The sequence below is a fragment of the Cyrtonyx montezumae genome, unplaced genomic scaffold (assembly GCF_038088225.1).
Source record: "Cyrtonyx montezumae isolate F1298 unplaced genomic scaffold, pur_monq_1.0 scaffold_14, whole genome shotgun sequence".
NCBI lineage: Eukaryota > Metazoa > Chordata > Aves > Galliformes > Odontophoridae > Cyrtonyx > Cyrtonyx montezumae.
This window is the reverse complement of record NW_027071870.1, coordinates 16,377,399-16,394,118: the sequence shown is the minus strand read 5'-3', so window position 1 is coordinate 16,394,118 and position 16,720 is coordinate 16,377,399. Positions and strand designations below refer to the sequence as shown.

Genomic DNA, 16,720 nt, shown 5'->3' with positions numbered 1-16,720 from the left:
GAGCATGGGTGGTGCAGGAACAGGCTGAGCACGGGTGGAGCAGGAATAGAAGGAATGAGTGCATTGCCAGCTTTAAAAGCCAGAAGGGCAGAGGATTGCTGTGTGCTTTAAGCAGGGTGCATGGAGGGAGCCCTGCCCTTTCCCAGACTCGAGGCATGCTGCAGCCACAGCTCTGCCCTGACAGAAATAGAAGGGCAGTGTTGGCTTCAACAGCCTGTCCTTTTTCCCTGTCCCTGTTCTTTCCATCACTTCCCGGTGACTCCACCACCACCTCCCGTGCTTTCTCACTGCGAGCTTGTTTACCCCCCTGGGGAAATGGGCCTGAGCCTGGCTCCCACAGCACAGGGATCCACAGCGGCCTGGGAAACCTCGCACAAAATCCCCCACCTTGCAGACTTAGCAAGGGAGAGTGTAGCAGCAGGTGGGGTAACGCATCTCTGAGGCCACACAGCTGTGACATGAGGGAGGGACAAGGTGGGACATCTTTACCACTGCCTGGAAAGCGTTGATGGAGAGCCCACAGCACATACAGTTGTGAAGCAGCCCGGCACTTGGGTGCTCTTCCAGCTCCGTGTTTCCTTGCATGGAGGATATCTGTCACTGCAGCCCTTCATCTCCTTCCTTTGAACGTAACAGTGGCACCGAGGAGGGCTGGGCAGCTTCTCCAAAGGAAAAATGGCCGTTGGCAACGGGGAAAGACACTGGTTTGTGGGGGACGACTGGGGATGCCCGGTGCTTCAGTATTACTCCCTTTCGGTTTATAAAAGCTCTGCCCAGTGGTGATGGTGCAGATCCTGCAGCTGCTCCGGCATTCCCCGGATAGTTTCAGAATGATTTCAGGCTCTTTGGCCTTCAGAGGCCAATTGTGTCGTTTTGGGCTTTTTTTTGTTGTTGTTGTTAGTAGATTTCGAGGTGGCTGTTTTTCCTCAGCATCACGGGACATCCCCACTTCCCTGTGGTGAGCTCCTGGCAGAGAAGGAAGCTCTGAGAGCCCCAGTTAGCCTTGCTGTGGGTTTTGCTTTAGCTGCTTGTTGCCCCAGTGTTCTGTCCGTGCCACTAGACATTGGGGTGTGGAGCTCCAAGAGAAGGAGCGACCCGAGCAGGTGATGTCTGGGACATGCTCGGGTTCCTCTAAAGCACCACGTTTCCCAGCAGTGTCTGATCTGAGTCACAGAAGAACCCTGCTCTCACCCACTGAGGTAAATACGAACACCGGAACTGTTGTAACAGATATATCACTGGGAAAATCTTATCAGTGGGCTGTGGTGCTTGCGACAGGTTCATGTGCTCCGGTGGGGATTTTGTTCTCGGGGTGGCACAGATGTCCCCATAGCATGGGGAGCTGAGGCAGAGAGCACACAGCCTCACCTCGGCGGCCCCAGAGTTCAGTGTTGGGGGTCACCTGGAGCCTGGAAGCGGTAGAAGGGCACTTGTGTGCACTCAAGGCCATAGCTGAGGAAGATATGAGCAGAGCAAAGTCCTCGCAGGCCACAAGGAGCCTTTGTCCTGTCACCCCATTCCTGTGCTGTATTTCTTAACACAGGAGAGAATCCTGTGTTGGTTTTGTTTTTGTTTTTCCTTTTCTTCAAGCATGCAGAGAAATGCCATGCAAATAGTAAGGAGGCACCAAGACAGCTCCCTTCTGCACGGAAGTGGTGGTACATTGAAGTACGTGGTTCAGCATCCTCAGGATGTTTACCTCCATTTGCTTCTCTTAATTACTATCTTTCCATTAATTACTACCAGTTCCTGGTAGGAATTTAATTCCAGATAGCCAGGATGTACACTAATTAACACAAAATAATGATGCTATCGTTATAAAAAGCGTTTTTGGTACATATTGGGTGGGCAGGGCTCCCCCATCTCAAAATGAGAACCTTTTCCACGGGTGATGGCATCACCTGAGTCCTGGTATCGGAGTGCTCGTTAGCCTCGTGTGACACAGCCACCAGCCAAGAGCTGTTTGTTCCCACAGCACCCGACCTCCAAGGCACCACCACGGATCTACCAGTCCCACCTTGTCTTCCTCATTTGGCCTCGTTCCTGTGGCATTCCTGCTGGGTGTCACTTCCAATTCCCAGGAGTGGACGTGGTCCCTGTGGCTGCTTGGCTCCCCACCTGAGGCAAGCGTGGCACTCTGCTTTGCATGCAACACGTGAAATCTGGACGTGACCCACTAAGTCGGAGTTGGCAGTGACTTTTCTGATAACGTTCCCCACGTGATAGGCAATATTGCCCTCTGCTGGTTAATGACGGCTTGAAGGCCCTGCTCCTTCCCCCATCACGAGCGTGTTTTTGGCCCCGGGCTCGTATTTGGGGCCGTGAGACATCGAGCCCTTCCATTTGCTTATCCCCAGCAGCAGCTTTTCATTTGGGAGCAGCTGAAAACCGAACTCTAATGAGTGTTGTTAAAGGTTAGAGCTGTCATTCCGAAACCCTCATTTTCAGAGTTAACCCTCAGAAGCATAACTTCTCCCAGCCGGTTTTGCAAGTGAAATAGCTGCGAGGCTTTTAATTAATATTTGCATTGGTTAATGAGACCTTCTGCATACAGCTGTGAGCTGGACCCCGGGAGCTGCCCTGTGTCCCCTGCTTTTTGTGGCACACGGGCTGGGCTGAGTTAAAAATAAGCTGATGGAAAGAGCATTATTTTTAACCCAGGTCGGTCCCTGCTGTGGGACTGCACACGTGGGTGCTCTGGACAGGGATGAGCTGGGGACAGTGATCCAAGGGTGCTGTGGAACAGCCCTGTCCCCAAAATTTGTTCCTTGCAGCCTTTCCCAGTGCAAACATCAGTGCTGGCAAAGCTTCAGCGGTGCCCTTTGTAGGGGTGATGTGCTGCATGGCTGCACCTTCGCATAGCAAAGGCTTCTCAGGTACAGCTGGTTTGATTCCAGGCCTGCCCTGAGTTCTTTAAACCTGAGTGTTTAAATGTGCCCTGGGTACACCCGATGGAGGAAGCAAGAGAGCAGCAGTGCTGTGAGCGTGGCACTGGGGGGGGGACGAGGTTATTTTGAATTCTTCCACTTCAGACTGCTCCTTTCATGCTATCTGGATTAGAAGGAGAGCTGTTGGGATTGATCTCTTACACAGCTGGGTGTAATTTGTTGGGGTGTGTGCAGAGGTTCTGGCCTCCTAGCCGATTGCATTAGGTATTTGTGAGTTTTAATGGGAGAGTGATGCACACAGGGCTTTAAGGCATGCAGAGCAGTTCTCCTTCCTGCACTTGCTTGTCAATACAAACACTACACATGTGTGAAGCAAGACTTGGTATATCTGAAGGAAAACAATGTGGTTTGTGTCTTCATGGGAGGGGTGTCTCATTTCTGGTGCAGTGTTAGGATGTGAACAATCTCGACTGGTTTTTGCATGTACAGCTGCTGTAATGCGGCTTTCCTATGCCTCCATTCCTGGTGTCTCATTGGCTTCGTGTTGATAGAGCCAGTATCACAGGACTGGCATGTGCTTCAGTGCTGTTCGTATAGCATGAAAAAGGATCTTATGGGAAGTTGGGAGTTGCTGGGGGAAGTTCTGGTTGGATATTAGGAAAAAGTTCCTCTCAGACAGAGTGCCAGGCACTGGCACAGGCTGCACGGGAACATGGTGGAGTCACCATCCCTGGAGGTGTTCAGGCAACATGGCTACGTGCTCAGTGGGCATGGTGGGATGGGTTGGGATCGGGCTAGGTGATCTTTGAGGTCTTTTCCAGCCTTTCTGATTCTATGATTCTATCCCCTGAGCTCTTCCTTACCCGCTGCCTCGCTGTCCCCCTGCCGCAGAGACCGGCGTGCCCGTGGTGCTGGACACGGGGACGTGAGCCGCGTGCCGGATCCCTCTTCTCCCTGAGGCCTTGTGTTGTGAAATCACTTCTTATAAAATACCTTGCCTCCTCTTCCTCATGCCCTCAGAAGCATCTCCCAGAGTACGCTTACCAGGTAAAGACGATGCCGCCTGCTTGGGTTGGGAGTGTCGGTTGTTCGGTGCGCACTGTGGGTACTGCCGCTCCTGTTACTGCAAACGTGGTCCTTTTTCCATCTTCAAAGCATTTTCCAGCTGTGAACTAAGAGCACATGCACTTGCTGAGAGCACACGCCCCTCCTGGAGCAGCTGACGCCCGACACATCCCGGGAGAAACTTCCCCTGTGTGACGCATCGCTTTTGATGCAAACAAAATGTCGCCGTGTTTCATCAGCGCTATTAAAAGTATTTAAGTAATTGAGTTAATGAGACTTCAGATAGCCTTTAGGAGACAAATCTGGTACACGCCTTTCTGTTCAGTTTTTCTTTCTGTTTTCTTCTGGTTGTTTTCCCCATTGAACGCTTTCATTTGTGACGTTGCCATTTGCTTCTCGATGTGTGGTTTTTGTGTCGAAGTGGCTGATTTCCGTACTTCATGCCATTGGTACTGTTGTAGATTCTGCAGCAAGAGTGTCTTCATTTGCCAAACAGCATGGGAATGACCAGAGTGCCTCATCTGTCATAGTACTTCCAGACATCGGGTTTCAGTTTGCTTTGCGTCCATTCTTTGGAGAGTGCATCCGTCTCAGTCCTCGAACTGTGCTTATCTTTGGCATCTTCAGCCAGGTTTCCCACCTTCATTTGATCTCTCGTGCTTCTCCTCCACCCTTCCAGCCGTAGATATCCAACGTCCATCCCCTGTGAGCCTGCATTTGCTTTGTTTTTCCCAACTGTCCCCATAGCTGTAGCCTAGGATGGGTGTTTCTCCCTGTCCCTTGCTTTCAAACATGGCTAACCCTTCCTACACAGGTGGTCAAGCCAAGGAGCAGCAAGCTGCCATGCTGTGACCCCAGCGTGGTGAGAGGCAGCTGACCCTCTGGGCCCTCCCTTAGCTACAGGCAGAGCTGCAGGCAGCTCTGAAGCCCTCTGCTTGAGTGGGCAGACAGCCAAGGCCCTTTTTTCAGCCCAAATTTCCATCGTTTCACGAGAGCCGTCAGCATTCTGGATGCAGCTCACTTCTCTCTTTGCTTTTCCAGGTGAGGCAAACGAAGAAGCCTTTGCTGAGGAGTGCCGGCGGAGAGGACAGCACGCCCTGCCCTTCCAGCCCACCAACACTCGCCTGCTGAAGCCACACAAGCCTGCCAGTTCCCCCAGATATGCCTATCATTATAATAGCGATGAGGTGGAAGAGCAAGAAAAAAGCCGGGTTGCAAGCAGCTTGGAGACCCCCTTTTATTTATCAGGTGTGCAAAATCACATTGATGAGAAATGTGCAAAAAAAGATTCATCAGCTAGCCCAGAGGGGAAGAACAAAAGCCAAGCAAAGGGGTGTTGCTGTGTGAGTTAACGCCAGCGCCTGGTAGATAATAAGCAGCCTCTTGAGTGCCTTTGTCTGCATTAGCTATGCTCATCCACGTAGCCTACATTCACAAATGCCCTGGGATACCCGGGGTCTGACCCAAGGATCCAGGGAAAATACTATTTTGTTATGCTGCTGAAGTGCCCATGCTCTTTGTTCTTAAAAGCGAAGGCCTGTTAGGGTATAACTAATCGCAGTACTTTGCACATTCGTTCATTTAAATAGTGCTTGTCTTCCTTGCTGAAGGAAAAGTTCAGCAGCTTCGTGTTAATTCTGGAAGCTGCAATTTTGGGCATCTAAACCTTAATTGAGAGGGCTGAGTCTGTTCAGGCAAACAAGGAAGTGTAGCAATTGGCCTGGTTATTTTTGGAAGTACTTAATCCTTTGATGTATTTCTCATCTGTAATGTTTTGGCAATACAGTCCAGAGGCTGTGTGGGGCAACAGAACCCTCAGAGCTAACTTGATTTAATTTGAACATGTGGTCAAAGCTTGCTCGGGACTGCCAGGACAGGTTACTGGGTTAGTGACTGAGCGTTGGCTCAGGATGTCCAGAGAGGCTGTGAGGTGCCCATGGAGATCTCCAAAAGCCACCTGGATGTGGTGCTGGGCACCTGCTGGGGCAGGGCTTGGGCCATGTGGACCAAGCTCAGCCATTCTGTGACTCAGACAGGAAGATGCCTTGGTGCATGGATGCCCACACTCGGGGCCCTTCTCAGCAGTGTTGGATTTGGTAACTGCTGGGAAGCACGAGTGCCTGGGCTCCTTGGGGCAAATACGGTGCCTGGGAAAGGCGTGCTGCAAAAAAAATGAAGGAAAAATACCCTGTTCCCCAAAACACGTACACACGTGCCCAATGCTATACCAAATTCTACTGCATTTGAGCCTTTAAATCTGTACAAAATACCTACAGATACCATACGCGATCCCAGCTTGCAGAAAAAAATCAGAAATACTCAAATAAATGTTTTCCGAGTCAGTTATTAAAAGTTTAGTTTCCTGATGGATAGCTAATTTGCTTTGATCTTTAAGAAAGAGCTCACAGAAATCTCCAGAATCCTTTATCTAATCCCTGTGCTGATGTACTGAAAGCTCCTGCTCGAGGGCCACAGGGTCAGTGTTGTGTGTCTGTAGCTGGCAAAAAAACTCAGCAACTTGGCTCGCTATCCAGAGACTTCAGGTTCCCTGTGCTCCTAACAGTGTTTCATACTGGTTTCCAAAGTGCAATTTTTATAATTAACGTAGCTCGGCACTTCTAGCTGTGAGTCTTACCTATTCTCCAAGGTGAATAAGTGTGGAAAAAAACAGATTAAGATAAATTTCCAGTATTACTTGCACAAACCCCGATCCTCTATCCTACCGGTAGGCTGCCGTAAAACAGGGTTGAAAATAGGATTGCAGTCAACACAACGATTTTACTGTTGCTTTAAATATTTTGCCTGCTGTTCCTCTGATAGACAGACAGTGGCTGCTGAAGGACTGGTCGAGTTAGTCATAAAAACCTACGTGAGTGTCTTGATCCCTGCCTGGGAAGTCCGTGCGCGAGCCCTGGCCGGCAGTGCCGTTCCTGTCTGTGGGTGCTCACCTCTGCCAGCTCAGCAGGCCGGCTCACAGCTCTCTCACTGTGCAGAGCACTTGCTTGCCCCTGCTTGGCTTCTCATGTATCACCGCGACAGCTGCTGTGCACAGGGGAAGGAGCAGCATCGTTCTGTGCCTTGATGCAAAGTGGAAAACAGCAGAGCTCAATGGGCCCGGCCTGGCGCGGCTCCACGCGGGTGGGATCGTTTTTGCCATCGCTGCACGGCGGTTTCAGATGTTGTCCCAGCTCTAGCACCCAGAGCAAATTCTCGGTGGTTAATGATTCACCCGCAGAGGAATGGTCCTCTTTTCCCTGCTCGAGGAGTTTCAGTTTGTCAGTCCTTAGCAAACTGAAGGACGGGGGGTAGGTTTCATCTCGACTGTGTGGTGAAGCCCATCTCCCTCCAGTGCTGACTTTCAGACCAGTGGACGATTCTCAGACACGCAGTGACTGCTCTCTGCAGTTCTCCCAGGGCTCCCAGTCATCGCAGCAGGGTTTAAATACAGAACTAATTCAGTTAGATCTGATTCTCCACCTCACGTGGATGCTTTGCCTTTTAGTGGGAATTGCTCTGGGTTTCGTATTGGTCTTTTAGTATCAAAGTTCACCTTGTGTTCTGAGGCTGCTGTGAACAGTTCTCTAGCTCCAAACAAGAAACTTTTTTTGGCAAAAGCTCAGGTAATGCACTCCCAAACTGTGTGGTGTTCATCTGCATAGGGGTGTCCAAACTGTACTGCAGCGTAGACCTGGAGGTTGCAACTGCTAATGGAACTGTGATTCGGGAGTTTTGATCTGTGTCTAGCAGGAATGGTTTAAATACTACCTGTAAAAATGCTGGAAAATGCTTGATACAAAAGATTGTTGTTTGCAAGATGATATTGCAAGGTTTGCTCTTCCTTCTGAATGACACATCTTGCGTTAACCTAAAACTTAGAGTATCAGCAATTCATTTTTGATTCATTTTCATCTGCTGGCATCACCAAAGAAACCTCTTCCAAAGAATGAGCTTAACTAATTCTGATCCTTTCTGGCATGGGTTTCTCTGCTGGAAACTTGAGCTATTCAAGCTTCATTTTGTCTCTAACACAGTGGCCGTTCTTCTTACCAACGTATGATTTCCTGAATTACGCATTACTAACTAGTAAATTCGAGGTGCTGGTTATCCAGGCTAATTACCTTGTAATTCCCTCACATACTTCTGTTTGGGTATGTAATGGGAAGAAAAGCCGCTTTGTTTTCTGTAGAAACCTAATACGTGAGGAATGCTGGATGTGCGGGTGTGATGGGAATGAACTCTCCTGTTGCTCTGTGTCCCGCAGTGTGGCTCCCTGCCCTGCCCTTCTGTGGGCAGAGGGTGGGAAGACTGCCCACTGACCTGGGCTCGTTGCCTCCTTGGCTCAACTAGAGCTGCCTTCACGCACAGTTTTTTTGGCTGCTGGTAGTAGAGCATCCCGTTACCCTTTTGCTTCCCATAGAGAGTGGCTGGATTGCACATGGAAGGGCTTCCAAGGCTGCAGAGCCTTGCAAGCTTTTGCTTGCCATGTGGGAGTAAAACCTTGGAATCTATTCAACAATGCATTGCTTTAATTAAGAGCAGGTAAGCAGGTTGTATCTGGCTTGGTATGTTCTTCTAACAATTCTGCGCAGAATTGGTGATGAAAATAGCACGGTGAGCAAGCATGAAGGAAGGCCCCAGTAAGCTGCTACAGTTTTTTCAGTCCCCTAAAAGATCAAAGTGTCAATTACATCACAGAGTTGGACGATGAAACAGGAGAACTCATCCCTTGGATTGAGCAGCCAAGGTAATTAAACAGTGGAGTGGCATACCTAGACTGGGTGGGATGTTTTGTCAATGCAGCCCTTTACATGAAGGCAGGTTCTTTTTCCACGATGCTCTGTGGCATGGGCAGAAGCCGTGGTTGTGGTGAGAGAAGTAGTAGGCCCAACTGTGATCTCTGTTGGGCTGCGGCTTGGGCTGAAAGCAGGGAATGTGAAAGTAGAGCTATAATTGTAAACTGAGTCACCTGCATGAGATTATACTGGAGCTGGGACTGGGGGTAATGGCATTTCTGAGAACGGCCAGGCTACAGCAGCAGCTGGTGGCTCCAACTCAGATAAGCTAGCAAACTTTGAAATCACAATTTATTGTTTTGATTAGAGAAATACCTCTAATAGCAGGAAATAAAGAAACGAGCTCTGCAAAAGCCAACCTGCACAGTGATCTGTTGGCCCATTAAAGGTCCATGTGCACATTGGGGTCATAAGTTCATAAGTTCATAAGTTCATAAGGTTGGAAAGGACCTATAAGATCATCTAGTCCAACCATCCTCCTATCACTATCTCTACCCAACTACTAAATTAAGTCCTTTAGCACCTCATCTAAACGCTTCTTGAACAGCGCTAGGGATGGTGCCTCAACCACCTCCCTAGGCAGGCCATTCCAGTGCCTGACCACTCTTTCAGAAAAGAAATGCTTCCTGAGGTCTAATCTAAATCTTCCCTGGCGCAACTTGTGGCCATTCCCTCTTGTCCTGTCATTACTTATCAGGGAGAAGAGGCCTACCCCCTCCTCACCACAACCCCCCTTCAGGAAGTGGTAGAAAGTGGTCCCCTGGCTCGTCCCTTTGGATCCATCACTGGAAGTGATGCACCTCATTTGCCATTGCCTCCCAAGAACGTAATGAATTCTGACTGAGAAACAGCTGTGCCTCTGCAAGGTGAGGATGGCTGAGCAGTGGCAAAACAGGAGAACTGACAAGCTGGGACTCAGCAGGGAGGCTGCCCAGTTTGTTTCAGTCCTTGAGTGGTTGAGGGTTTTGCTACGAAGTGTTGGAAGTTGGCTTCAGGTTTCAGCAGCTTTCTGAAAGCTGGAATAGTTTCTGTGATCCTTATGGTCCTTCTGGAAGTAGGAGAGAGGGAGATGAAGCAAAGAGTGGTCCAGCAGATGCTGTTTATTGTAGACAAAAACTATCCAGGTTGTAAAGCAGGTGTAATTCCAAATGGTGTGGATTCTTGTTTTTCCATCCCTGGCAGCTGACAGCAGCAAGAAAGAACCAAGTTAGTCTGATATCTATCTTCCTTTGAGTGAATCTGATTCCAAATATCAAAGCTTTGGGAAGCTCTCAGAAATCTGTTCTTCCTCCACCCTGCCCTGGGGCTCTTTATCTTAACATAATGCATTTCTAGAGTTCAGATGGATAACACTTACTTCCAAGGGTGGAGATTTGCCAAGCCATTCTCCAAGCCTGGTTGGAGGAAGCCCATTCAGCTGGGCACCAACTGTGGCAAGTTTCCATGACCACTCTGTGATGCTGGCAACTCACCAGGACACGTTTACTACAAATTAATCAAATAATCTTGGGGCTGCTGCTTTCTAGTTCAGATTTTGTTCTCTTGTGACTTCTAAACCAAGGGTGCTAAATATACTTTTAATTACTGCTGGTTGAAGCATTCCAGTGAAAGGTTCCATCTTTTGGTGTGCAGTTATTATTTGTGTTAGGAACTGCTCCACTTGTTTGGATCAGGTTTCTGGCTGTTATCAGCCAGCATAGCATCACTGGAGCTGACAGACAGACAGAGTTCGACCTATCCTTTCTTCATTGGTGAGGGTAGAAAGGGAAATGGTTGGAAGTGAAATTATTTATCACAGCAGGCTAGAAGCAGAACAGACCTGGCAGTTTTCTCCTGAGGAATACTCTGTATTTGTGTGTTATCTCCCACTTTGGCCAATCTGTTTCTGCGTGTCAGCGATAACACTTGAAAGATTTCCACTTTTTACCCTTATCATTCCTGAGCTGGTAGGAGACTGCATTGTCAAATACCAAGATATCTTCATACTGCATTACTTTAACATTTGAATTGTTTCATTTGTAAGACAATGAATTATGTGGTATTCACTTGAAGCCATAATTTACATTTGACTCACAATATTCTTTAAGTAAAGTTGCTGGAATTGCTTTCATAGCCTCACACATTTGAAGAAAGTAGATGAACGTGCCCCCCAAAAAAAAACTGTTAGAAAATAACTGCATCAAAAGCAATCATGTCTGTACATGGAAGCCTTTTGGAAATGCTGACAGTGTTTTGAAAATGAAAAATGACAAAACTGTAACGGTAATAACCTGTTAGGGTTTAATGAGGCTTTCCCAAATACACGTTAATGCTTCGGCGTTATTACGTGAGGTAGTTCTGGTCAGCCGATGTGGTGCTGCTTTTCCCTGCAGTGAAGGGAAGAATCCTTTGAATAACACTCTTTGGGTGACTGATCCTCAGGAGTCAGCATGTCTCCTCTGCCTCCATTGGCCTCTGTGGGAAAGCCAAGAGATGCGTGAGCCCTTCTGGGCCACATCCCATCTTTTAATGCCAAGGGATCCCAGTTTTGACAGTGTATAGTTGACTGAAGGGCTGACGTGGAGGTCCGCTTTGTGAACAGAGCTCTTAATGAGGAGAAGTTGAGGCAGCATTGCCTGGGGTGGGGCTGTCAGGAGGGTGGCAGGCACCGGGAGAACAGATCATCATCTCCAGTTCCACGAAGCGCTGGCAGTCTTTTTCTTCCTTAAACAATAACACTGGTTTCCACTCTTAACTTTGCACAGACTAATCACTCATAGCAGAATTTCTAAGTAAATATCCTGGCTCTTGACTCAGATGATTGCAAAAGATGAAGTAATGCTGTTGATACAGCGTAGGAGCTGGAGGGATAACCTTGGAGCAGTTTCCCTTTGCTGCAAGGGAGTGTATTTCCTCTAATACATGAACTTTTGCTAGTGTCTGAAGTGGCTTTAGCCCAGACACTATTGTGTGGTTTGCTGAAGTCTTAAACTGAGAAACTACAGCTCAGCAAAAGTAATTGCTCTTGGGAAGTGACCCCAAGGCATTCTGGTGATTGTGGCTCTGACCTCACGCCATTTCCTTTTTCTGTCTTCATTTTGCTGTTGGTGCTAAGTGGAGGGATCACCTGTGGTGAGGTGGTGTTCTCAGGGTCCCATCTAACTGCCTGCAGAGCAACTGGAGAGTTGAAGCCATATTCCAGCCAGGCAGAGCTGTGCCCTTGCTGGCTGTTCTCCAACTCACAGCTAGGATGTCTTGTAGGGGCTCATCCTCTTGGTGTGGCCCCATTCCCTGTGTAGAGCACATAGATTCCTAGGGGCAGAACACTGCTGAACTAGAAGATCCTCCTCAACACCTCATGGCCCAATTAGCTGTTGGTTATTTGAGGGAAACACGTGCTACCTCTGGGTTGAGATGTCAAAGTGCACTTGGTGCTGGTTCTGCACAGTATTGGCAGGGCTGTGCTTTGCTGCAAGCTTGGAGGAGAGGGCGTGATGCAGAGCAGGAATTGTTTTCCATGCGTTTCTGTGGGGTGAAAACCACTGTTGGGATGATGGTCACGTGGCTGGAAGCTTGTGCCTATTGAACCAGTAATCATTGCTTGAACATAATGCTTCCATGAGCTGCAGTAGAGTGCAGCCTATGGTGCATCGTTAAGCATGAGCAGGCTGATGACCTGCACATAAAATGCGTATTGGTAACCACTGAGCACCTTATTTACTCAGAACTCTCAGCATTCCCTGTTCTTTAAATGGAAATAAATGCAAATATTGTGGTAACTCTTTAACTCCTGCGGGCAGGAAACACCAGTACTGAACTGGCTCCTGTTGTGTAAGTCCTACATATTGCTTCTGTTCGGAAAATTACTCTGGGTTTGCATGTGCTGTAATTGTGAAGCTTTTCCTGAATGGCTTTGAAGTCTTCTGAAAGTTCTTAGGTAATTTCAGACTTCAAAGAGAGATACGGTTTTCTTTCTATCCTAGTAGAACAGATGATTTAAAATTAAACAAACAACAATTGGAAAGCCAGATCTTTTCTTTAAGACTCCTTAAACCATTCAGAGAATGTGTGCTTTTGGTAGAGAGAAAAGGCCGTGGATACTGTGAATGGTGTTTCACAAGCCCTGTCTCCTCAGGATACAAAGAAGGCAGCAAGAGGAGGAAGCAGAAGCAGAGAGAGGAACAGAAGAAGAAGAAGTCAACCAAAGGGAGTTACTAAAATGGACATCTCTGCTATGCCAATCCCTTATTAAACGGCAACTTAACGTTACATTTGAACACACCTCTTCTGTGTATATTTTTTGATTGTTCACACTGCTAGTAAGGAAGTGACTCATGTTTAAGACTGTACTAAAATTGCACTATATTATTCTTTTTAGTTTTCACAGAGTGGCTTTCTTGCCAGTCAGGTTTAGGAGTTTGGATGGGGCTGATCTTGGGTAGAAGTAAGTGTGTTATGCTTGAAGATTGGAAGGTATTACAGAGTCTCTTACCTCTTCCTTCCCTGGGTCTGAAGTTCCCCCAGTCTAGCATTTATTTGTTTTATGGGCTACAGAGGGTTGTGCAAACGCCTGTTTGTTCAGTCACCCCAGCATCACCAGCAGGCTTGCTGAAAAAAGAGCTAAGCACCAATCCTGTTCCCTCTGTCACTGATGGTAGGGCTGAGACGTGAGCTCTCTCATATGGTAATTTATGCAACCTTAATAAATGACTTCAATGTTTGTTGTTTTTTAATCACCCAAGCTGGGCAGTGGAGGTTTGTCCCCGCGATTAAAATGTTCCTTTTAAAGTATCCTGTGAAGTTATATCCTTTGGTTTTAACAAACTTTGCATAAAGACAGACTGTAAGCACTACTGCTGGGTTCTTCAACTGTGGTTGACTCCCAATGAATCATTTAGTGAAATCATTCCTTATTTTAAAATTTTGCTTTCGGAAACCAGAGACAAATGATGTAAGTGCCACTTTGAAACTGCTCTTCCCTCTGAGTAGATTTTAGGTTACGAACGTATTTCAGAATCCATGTAAGATTTTATCAAGTTGTTTCTGCAAAGAACTTGCATCTTTATGTATGAAAGGATTCTGCATCACTTTTATTGCAGGACTTTTTTTTTTTTTTTTTTTGAAGTTTGAAGACATGTCTTCAGTTTAAAGGAAACGTGCGTTTTCTGCCTAGGTTACTTCCTTGCTTCCCATAATTCTCTCATGCGCATGATCCATTGCTTCCCTTAACCTTCTGGTTTGTACAGAGCCCTTCTGTTGCCTTAAGCATTTACCTGCATGTTTCTTGTCACTTTGTCGCCTCTTTTCTTAACCTCCAGGCAGGAGTTACCAGCTCATGGTTTTGTGTTGTTCTTTGTGTCCTCCTCTCGCCGTCACGCTGTTGATGTAACAGACTTAAACCTAGCAATATTCTCCTGGAGAAACTCACTCATCCGAATAGAGCAACGCATATAATGGTGTAAGGAAGAAGCTAAACAGGAAAATCAAGTCTGCATTTTAGCATGGTTTGACAGAAGAAATTCTGTGTCTGGTATCTGAGCAGTTTAGCTTCAAATACGTGAGATAATGTAACCTTACGCAAACATATAACCATGCGCCAACTGTTAGGGTATGTAAATTACATTCAGTATGAAATAAGCCTGAGTAGCAGTTTTCTGTCACTTAAGTATCACTTTTTCCATTTTGTGCAGTGTTACAAATATTTAAAAATAAAGAAAATTCTCCTTTATACTTTGTCCTCTCGCACTGTACTGTAGATTAGAGCTGGCACCAGACATCCGTGTTTAAGTTCAATTATAGTTTAAGCTGTAAGCACAAAAGAGAAAGCACCTCCATAAAACACCCACGTTCTCACCCCACCATGACGCCCTTTGCTGAATCCATGAGTGAGCTGATGCAGACCCTGTGTCAAATGGCTGATCCTGGAGGGCTAGAGTTTGTTCTTCATACATTGCCATAGAACCACATACATCAAACGGAGCTTTGCCTGTTGGCTGTACAAATGTTGTACTGAGTAGTACACGGCACTTCGAATTGCATCCCACTTCGAACCTCCCCCTGCATTTTGGGAGGAGTCCCCACCAAAAGAAAAGCTTTGTTAGTGGTAGTAAGTGGTTAGTGTGCCTTGCTTCTGGGGAAAGCAGTGCATGCTGTGGAAAAGAAGGGGAGGCGAGGAAGGGAGAAGTGAAACCAGCCTAGGGCTGTCTCCCTGTGCTGTGAACAGCTTCATGTCATGGGATAGCATAGCTCTGGATCAAGAATGTGTCTGGAAGAGTTGGAGCAGACTGGGATTTAGGTTCATAAATACCTACCTGACTCCAATCCCTACATTAGGTTTGAAGGAGGAGGACAGAGCTTTACTTAGCTACGAGGCCTACAGGCGGGCTGGAAGTTGGTGAGCAAGCCAGAGTCCTTGATGAAGTGTAGGTCTCCCCATTGATGGCTGCACAACCTTGGGGTGCCATCACTCTGAGAGCATCCTTATCACAGAAGGTGTGCTTGCAGCTGTACCTCTGCACCTCCTTTAAAAGAAGCTCCTGGGAAACAGCGTCCCCAGAGGAGGGAACCACGGGCATCCTCTGCCTTATAACTACCTAGAGTCTGCCCAAGCTCGCCCAGAAATTAAGAACTGTGGGCCTGGGGCCTTTAAGCATAATTCCTTCCTTCAGCCTGGTTACTTCTGGATATTAACTGAAAGGCAACTGAGGGTTACCAGGCTGGGTGTTCTGACATGCTGGCTCGCAGGGCAGCCTGGACACGGGTGCGGATCTGAGCAGGCACATACGTGAGGGCTGTGCATCCCTCTGCCAAAGTTGAAGGCTGCGTGGTGGTACGGTTACTTTAGGTATGTGTCAGGGCCAGAAAAATGCAGGTGGGGGTGAGACACCACTGCTGATAGCATTGGCCCATGAGCATTGTGTGAATAAGTGGATTATGAAAGGTAGGAAGAGATTTCCTGACCAACAAAACTCACATGGAAGAGCTAAGGACAGAAACAGACCCGGTGTGATGTGTAAGATGTATTGCAAAAGGATTTGTTCCAGAGCAGATGCTGGGGCTCAGACACACAAGGTGTTTTCAATCCCTTTTAGTATCCCATGAGAAAGTTAAATGATACGGGTGAAGAATACACAGTGAGCTGAGGAACAGCATAATTAAAGCGATACACTGAAAACAAAACAGTCTTATCTTCAGATAGGAGGAAGCGATCACAAACAAGCGGAGCAGCCAGAGATAAGGGTTCCTGCTCCTGCCACAATGAAAATGGTCTAAATTCAGGTTTTCTTTTCACACCTTTTAGAAACTCACGTTTCAGAGTGCACAGCCTGCTCTTTGAACTGTGGTTTGGCAAGACTTTGATCTTAATCGATCTTGGGGGGAACAGGTGTCAAACTGATAAAAACTTGCTTTCAAGTGTTGGCCCAGACCACGATCGCACCGGTGCAGCCTTCAGACCTGGAAGCACCGCTCCTAAAGGTAAGACCAACCTCAGCTTTCTTTGTTGGCTTGGCTGCTTTTTCCCTACGTTTCAGAACCATCTCACGGTCCTTTGTACGCGGTTGCTGATATAACACACCTCAAAGGTGCTCCTTTGGGAAAGAAATCAGGCACCCAGAAAAAACGTGTTCCCTCAGGCCCTGTCGCTGCCCCTGTGCCCCCTGTGAGGAGCTGCATGGCCATGAGCTCCTCTGCTGTGCACACACCAAACCCAGGGGCCTCAGCACTTCTCATCCATCATGTCCTCCAGACCCTTCACCAATCTTTGCATGCTTGAACTTTGCTCCTATTTTAGTGTTCTCACTTCATCTTTCCCATGAAGAGTCTCTCTCCCTTCCCTGTAACTCCTGTGTTGACAGAGGGAGTGGTAGCACCACTCACGATTAGGCGTATTTGATTCTCCCCTTCCCAGTGTGTGAGTGTTGGAATTGGGTCTCCAGGGACTTTGTCTCTATTTGCTGAACTCTGCCCATTTCTACCTGTAGCACTGAGACCTCC

At 47.5% G+C, this 16,720-nt stretch overlaps 1 protein-coding gene across 2 annotated transcripts in view; it reads left to right on the top strand.

The window, feature by feature from the left end:
* Window positions 1–14,453, top strand: part of DNAJB6 (DnaJ heat shock protein family (Hsp40) member B6) — a 47,037-nt gene extending 32,584 nt beyond the window's left edge. Inside the window, exons 9-11 of one of the 2 annotated variants that reach the window (XM_065731535.1) lie at window positions 4,995–5,201; window positions 6,774–6,822; window positions 12,861–12,950. In XM_065731535.1, coding sequence (XP_065587607.1) covers window positions 4,995–5,201; window positions 6,774–6,808 — 242 coding nt within the window. In that variant the 3' untranslated portion in view covers window positions 6,809–6,822; window positions 12,861–12,950. Of the gene's footprint in view, window positions 1–4,994; window positions 5,202–6,773; window positions 6,823–12,860 lie in introns of both variants that reach the window. The other variant, XM_065731534.1, reaches the window with a different exon arrangement.
* Window positions 14,454–16,720: the final 2,267 nt, after the last annotated feature.